This window comes from Tachypleus tridentatus, chromosome 5 (assembly GCF_004210375.1).
Source record: "Tachypleus tridentatus isolate NWPU-2018 chromosome 5, ASM421037v1, whole genome shotgun sequence".
In the NCBI taxonomy this organism is placed as follows: domain Eukaryota; kingdom Metazoa; phylum Arthropoda; class Merostomata; order Xiphosura; family Limulidae; genus Tachypleus; species Tachypleus tridentatus.
The window spans coordinates 35,944,540-35,952,155 of NC_134829.1; the positions used below are offsets into that span (position 1 = coordinate 35,944,540).

Consider the following 7,616-nt stretch of genomic DNA (forward strand, 5'->3'; position numbering starts at 1 on the left):
TATTAATAATACCTATACAATTAATAGATTATGGAGAGGAGTAGCACACATACCTCTTCTGAGAGGTAGGAAAAGTGTGTATACTAAAGACTAAAAAATTTGTACAGTTGTTAAAATTTCAATTCTACAAACAAATTAATTAAGTTTTCTGCATGTTATAAGTCATTAACGTGGAATGACATACAAATTAAAACATTTTCCAGTGTTGATTTTTGAAATCTACTTTAGTGTTTAAGAATAAATTTTAAATTACTTAACATTTCACTTCAGGTATAGAAAATCCACTTTATATTGAACTTGTACAGCAAGCAGCAACATGTAAGGCCCTCCTTTCCTCTTTTGTTGGTCGTCAAGAACTTTTGGTAAAGATCCGAGAATACATTATCTCAGATTCAACCCATCCTTTTATTATCTATGGTCCTGCAGGCTGTGGCAAAACTGCACTAATGGCCCAGGCTTCACAACTGTGCTCTGATTGGGTACCCACTGCTCCTGTTATTGTTCGCTTCATTGGTACAACCTCAGAATCTAAGACATTGGAACAAGTTTTACGAAGTGTTTGTGAACAGGGCTGTGCTCTCTTTGGAGAGCATCCATCTTTAGCATCTAAGGTGAGGAAAACTAACCAACTTCCATCATATTTCTTGACTGCCTGTTCTTTCACCTGCTTTTTCAGGGTGAGGAGTTAATGTGTAACTAGTTTTAAAAAAATTAAATCATATAGCCTGGAGCACAGTGTACAGTTAGAAAATATAAACAGTTTTTCAAAAATCAAGAATTCTGCAGTAGATGTTTTAAAGAGAATACAGAAGGAATAATGAAATAGAATTGTCTTTGAATTAAAATAATGGTCATAAAAAAGGAGAAAAAATAAAATTACATTTTTGAGTCAAGTAAGACTGAAGAACAGTAAAAGTCACTACTAAGGAGTGATATATAAATTTAAAAAAAATCTATGTCGATTATTGAAATCCACATCAGTGATTTAGAGAAAAATTAAATTACTTAAAAATTTTAGTTTAGGTTTAAAGTTATGGTTATGTAAAAGAGAATTTGAATAATAAATTTTCTTTGTCAAACTACTGATTGATGAAGTAAGAGCTGTAAGACCTTGATATTTAAATTCTTTATGCTGATTTTATTTATTATGTTTTACCTCATTACTGTACACTATATATTATGCTGAAAAAACTGTATCGAATAAATGAGATTTATTTATCAATACTTAGTCATTATCTACCAACAGGTGACACCACTTTATTAATTAATAGTTGTTTTGTTCACTTTTCAAACTTGAAGGATAAATTCAGCTAAGCACTTTCTTGAAATGAAAAAGGATTCTTATTGTAAGATGCTTTAATGGTAAAGACCTCTGAATTCCAATATAATGTTTTTTTTAATTTACTCATCTTTCACCTTCAGAGCTTCTTCAGTAACTGCCACACAGATATAAAATCACTTCTGTTAGTAAGTGTTAAATTTGGCAACTTCTGAATTACTATTGGATTTTTATTTGTCATCTTACTTGCTTACTTTCTACATGAGGAATAGATCACTTTGAAATCTGTGTTGGCTTTTTGAGAGGTAATAAGGCTAAACAAAATTAAGTGGGAAACACCTTTTATTGAAAGTTGAAATTAATTGAAATTTATGAACATTAATGAATTATAACTTCATAAAACTGAACTATATGATGAGTAACATTTACAGTCTGTTTTTATTCTTATAAATTAGAGTGGCTGGGAACCAAACCAGGTTCTAGAAGTAATTATGGACAGAGTGACATCCCACCATCCTTTAATCATCTTTATAGATGGCATAGATCAGGTTGCTTCATTTAGCAATAGAGACCTCAAGTGGCTTCCAGTTGAAATACCTAAATATGTAAAACTGATACTTAGTGTTCGGGATGAAACTGATGAGTATCAGGAGATCAAGGTGAGTAACAACATTAAAAAGTAATGTGTTAACTAATTTTGAAAAGCTTTTGCAATATGCTTTATGAAGATACCATTTGCAACATTTTCCCTCCATTTACAAAAAAGGAAGAGAAAAATGAAGGAGATTATTTGTATTAGTTTGTGTAGAATTATCTATTTTGAAAGAGTGTTCAAAGATATTAATAAAAAAGTGCAAATACCAGATTTCATTTTACAACTTTGGTATTACAGGCCTGTGAACTTAAACTTCACACAGTTGTTTTACTTTTAATAACAGATTTTTCATAATTTAGCTGTTCAAACTTTAAAAGCAATGCCCATTTTTTTCTATAACATAATGATTTTTTAACAAATCAGGAAGAAAAGAACTCTTACTTAGATCAAATTATTATTTCATTTACCACAATAAACATTTTTTATTGTTATGCTTATTAACGAAAATACAAACAAACTGAAGAAATTGGAAGAACTCTGATGTCAAACAAGTATTCATCCTGTTTTTTTGTGTGAAAATCTATATCTTTTTGTCTTAAAATTATGTGTTGTGGTCTTTCTTTTATGTATTGCATTATGAGATATTGTGAAAAATTTGTACATGATGGAGAAAAGTGGATATTGTTTTTTGGATTCAACATACAGGAATTACCATAGAACATGTAGATATTTCAAGACAATAAAACCATTGCTGGCACGTGTATTTAGAGGGTTTTTAATGAAAGTATGTAATAACTCATACATTACAAAGAAAATGTGATGTATTGAAAAATGAGTCATATGTATTCTAGGCTTATCCTTCAGTCCATAAAAACAGGAAATATAGCAATTCATGGTTTGTTGTGCTACCATAAACAGTGTGAAATTTGTCAGTAAACAAGCAACAGCAAAAAAGATTGCTGATGTTATTATATTCAGTTTGAGAGTACTCTGTATTTTATTCATTGATAATATGACTTATTTTGTGGTTGAAACTGAATTTTTAAATTTATTTCAGGGACACTAATTTCCAGTTAAAAAGTATTAAATGATTAAGTTAATGGACGTATCCTAGTTAGTCTTTCTATTGCCTGAAAAATGTGCATGTTTATCATTTTCTTAATTTTATACACAAAATTGTATAAATACTTTGAGATAAATAATTTCTTTTATCAAGATCTATATTAGGGCTACTGTAACACAATGAATTATTTATTGTAAGAAACCATATTTTCTAATTCATTATAATGTATTATTTCTTCATTTTGTTATGCAGGATTGAATAACCAAGTTTAGTTTTTCTTCTCTAAAGAAATCAAGATCTTAATATGTTTACCATTTTGAATTTAGTCCATGGAATACAGTGTTAACAGTCTCTAGGAATGAATTGTAATTTTAAATTTGAGTGGAGAAGTTTATTTTGTGTGTATATGTATATATATATTGGATGTATTTATATAATACTTGCTTTATCTATGAAACCTTCAAAATTCCTCAAGTGATATTTCAATAACAGAAAATTTTGCTTGATATAATACTAGGCACAAAATTTGTTTGCAACTTACAAGCTTACATGGAACCTTATCATTTATATGATTTATTGTTGTACATGATTAAATAAATGTTAACAATTATGAAAAAGATTCCAAACCATATTTCTTCAAATATAAGTTTATAAATTTGAATCAAGTAGTAATAGAAGGGATAATAATATGCTGGTGATCTTATTACATTAAAATGATTTGTCTGAATGAGGAATTTTTTAACTGCACATTTGGTTTTAAAGTGCACATTCACTTTTACTAGTTATTTATTAATATCACATTTTTTCTTCTCTGATTGGAAGAGAAATATTGATCAACAGGATTCATTTTTTTCTTTTGTTGCCAGTAGTAGTAAGTAATAAAAATGATTTCAGTGACAAATTAATATTTTTCAGGTAATTTCCAGAAACTCTTTCAAATAAAATATATATTTTGTTTTACCTTTTAGTTTAGGAGAAATTTTATGTATGAAACTAATAATAATCCTGAATGATGAATTAGCTCATTCTTGTTGGTGAATATAAGTTTTAAACCATGAGCATGAATTTTCTATTGGTTTATTTTATTGTTGAATATTTAAAGTGTGTTTTATTTCCTTCACTGCCATCCTTTTCTTTATTAAGATGTTAACCCATTAATCAAATTGTGGAAGTCACTTAGAAGAAAAGCAGTGTTTTTCTTCCTTTCCAGAATAACGTGTTGAATGAAAAAACAGGAAGTTTTCTTTTCGTACCTGGTTTAGCTCAAGAGGAGTGTCTCTCTCTTGTAGATGAAGTGTTGCGGAGGAAGGATCGAAAGATAACAGATCCACAGCACCAGCTTATTCTCCAATGTTTTGACAAGTGTAACTCACCTCTCTATGCTGAGCTGTTAGCTCATCAGTCTTCAGAATGGGAAAGTGATCAAAATGCAGATGATATAGTTATTAAATATACAAGTGAAGGAGTTTTTATGGACACTGTAACTGAAGTAGAAAAATGTTTAAGTGCTGCTACCTTAGGTTTTATACTTGGACTTTTATTTGCTGCAAAACATGGACTCTCTGATGCTGAAGTGTTAGATGTTCTATCCTGTGAGAAATCCTTTTTAGATCATCCATTAGTTACTTCTAGTGTTTCTACCCCTAGGTATTTTCCTTACTTGCTTTGGTATCAGATTAAGAGAAAACTGTTTGTATTTTTCAAAACATATATAGTTAGTGGTAAATATTTAATTTCTTTGAAAAATGATATGTTTAGAAGTTTGTGTAAAACATACTGTCATTATGTAGGTGTGGCTACAGACTCAATTAATTTGGCTCTAATTAACTACTTTCAAGGAAAGCATGGAAAAAGTAAGGTGAAGGTTGACTCCAGTGAGGAAGAAACAGATGAAAAGCTGAAACAGTTAGTGTTGAACCAACCAATGTTCTATAATTCTCATCCAAACTGTCGAAAACTTGATGAGTTACCTTTCCAGTGCTTGCAACATTTTGATGACAGTTTGGTTAGGGAATACTTCCTTTTCAATACAGATTGGTTGTTAGGTAAGTTTCAAGGATCTGATCCTTATCAGCTGCTAGAAGACATTGCCATTTATCAGTCTCATGTTCCTTCTGATACAAATGTACTTCTGCTACAGAAAGTCATTCAACTGTCCAGCTATGCTCTTCGATATGATGGTTCTCAATTTTTTTCTCAAGTATATGGCCGACTTTCTCGAATTATGGCTGAAACAACTGATAGGGAACAATTTTCTTCAATTAAAGCTATCTTTCATACAGCTTCTTCACCTAATATTCCAAGCCTCCTTCCACTCATACCTTGTCTTAAAGAACCACATTTAGAGCATCAACGTTTTCAAGAAACTAATGATAGAAAAACTGGAAGACTTTTTTGTGGTATTTATTGGTTGAAAAATGATTTAACTCATGTGATCTCGCTTTCTGTTGAAAGTGGAGAGATAGTACTGTGGAATATTTATGAACAAACCCCTGTAAGAATTATTAAAGGTGTGACACAGCCTAGAAATATCCAAATGATTGATTCTCATCGTGCTCTGGTGTTGTGTAATCGAGAGCTTAAGGTTTATGATCTAAATGAAGGAAAACTTATCATGAAGTTGAAAGGTGTGATGAATCAGAAAATGGCTTACTTTGGCCTTCATAGTGAAAACTATGTTGTGGCACTATCAAGAAACCGAATGTATTTGAATATGATGAATCTAGAAACAGGTGATTTGGAGACAACTTTTAAAGTTGGTGAGGACAGGTAAGAATCACTATGTAGCTTGTAGAAAAAAACACCCTTATTATACAAACTATAAAGATACATTTAAAAGTGATTTTTAAAAAAAATTATGATAATGTTCTTTAAACTTTTTAAACTACTAAACGTTTTAAAACTTAAATACGATTTGTGATTATAACATGCAGAAACTTTTTTGCCATAAAATCAAGTATGTAGCTTCATCCTTGCAAAGTTTAATGCTGATCTCATGTAAAATTCACATATAAGGCTTCAATGAGACAAATGCTTTTCTAATGTAGTGGAGATCTGATTAAGTTTGGGTTGCTTGTCTCAGTAATGAAACCAACTGAAAGGGCAAGAATATTTCTACAGGGCCAGTTATTCACCCAGGAATCCATGAGAGTGGTTAAAGATACATATAGAACATAAGTCAGTAAGAATGATTTAATTAAAAATTGATGCCTGTCAATTTTTCTCAGGAGCTGTGATTGATGAACGACTTTTTTAAATGATGTTTGTTTACAAAATACACATTTACTGGTTATATAATAGTATCACCTTAGACATTATCATTCTTCTTTTATTAGCTCTTTAACTATTTTGTACAATTTGCTGTTGCTTTTCTCATGTTAAGAGAAGAAATTGTGGATAATAAAACTGAAACACTAACATTTCTCACTGGCTTTGCCTGTTTCAATTCATGTTAATTATTAATACATCCAAGAAGGCAACATTACAATACATTTTGGTTGACATTGCATCACAAAATAATAGTCTTGCTTAGAAGCATAGTTGAAAGGAAATTTCACAGCCTCATATTACACACTTTCCAAGGGATGAAGAAAATGTTAAAAGGAAATGAGGTACTTTGCATTTTTGGTGTTTATTTCTGTATTTTATAGAAGACCAGTTCAGTGTTCCTGAGAATGTTTACTATAATTTTAGATTTTTGATTAGATTATTTAATCAAGTTAAATACTCAACTTTCATTTACAATATCAGTTTTTTTTTCAAATAAATCAGGTCAGTCATTGAGAACAGTATTTTTAGATACCAAATTGAGTCTAGTTTTCATTTTTTTAAATATTTATAATTTTAGTTTTTAAGTAAATGGTGTTATTTGCTAAACTTCAATATCATTTCAAACATTAAAAATAGATATAAAGCCATGATTTCTCTCAATTTTCATCACATTTGTAAATAGACCAATTTATGTTAAGATGTTCACAGAATGTTTTTTTTTTTTTTCAGATTTCTGAATAGCTTGCTTGTAAGTGCTAATGGAAGGATCTGTGTATGTGGTGACGAAACACAAAAGCCTTTTCCACTGTTGGTCTGGGATTTAACAAACAGAAAGCTGATGTATGATCTGCGAATACCTCACCATGAATTTGTGACCCGTTTGTCGGCAATTAGTGCTGATGGACATTATGTAGTCAGTGTATGCAGGGTGAGTAAAAACTGTGTAAACAGGCATGGATTTAGGGAGTAATAATATTCCTAAGCAATTGTGATTTGTAAGACTTGTGTTTTACAATTGTTGAATGTACATGATTAATATTTTGAGAAGAAAAACTGGCTGTCAAATAACTAAATATTTATTTACATGCACAAGTGCACATTTTAAGTAAATACCCATTTTTAAAACTCAAACATGATGTATTATTTATATACACTGCATATCGAATGCAAACATTTACATCCATAAAATTAAACTGCCCAAAAAATGGGCATGTCACTAATTCGTGTGGTTGACTTTTTGAGGTCAATGTTGACTGCAGCTGGTTCACTGAAGTTCTTAATATTTGGTCATGTTACAATGAAATCTTTTAGGGGTTCTACAACTAGCAACTACACAGCCCAATCACAGTACTTAGAATCTGTGTAAGATTGGTTGGTTTGGTGTTTAATGGCGCAAAGCAACTAGGCTA

At 30.4% G+C, this 7,616-nt stretch overlaps 1 protein-coding gene across 17 annotated transcripts in view; it reads left to right on the plus strand.

Moving 5' to 3' along the window:
- The window catches only part of LOC143250935 (NACHT and WD repeat domain-containing protein 2-like), a 97,672-nt gene extending 90,381 nt beyond the window's left edge, over nucleotides 1–7,291 (plus strand). For 11 of the 17 annotated variants that reach the window (XM_076502147.1, XM_076502146.1, XM_076502154.1 and 8 more), the window contains 4 exons: nucleotides 271–611; nucleotides 1,735–1,938; nucleotides 4,148–5,706; nucleotides 6,937–7,290. In XM_076502147.1, the coding sequence (XP_076358262.1) occupies nucleotides 271–611; nucleotides 1,735–1,938; nucleotides 4,148–5,706; nucleotides 6,937–7,177 (2,345 nt within the window). In that variant the 3' untranslated portion in view covers nucleotides 7,178–7,290. Of the gene's footprint in view, nucleotides 1–270; nucleotides 612–1,734; nucleotides 1,939–4,147; nucleotides 5,707–6,936 lie in introns of all 17 variants that reach the window. The other 6 variants (XM_076502158.1, XM_076502161.1, XM_076502159.1 and 3 more) reach the window with 1 other exon arrangement.
- The last annotated feature ends 325 nt before the right edge of the window (nucleotides 7,292–7,616 follow it).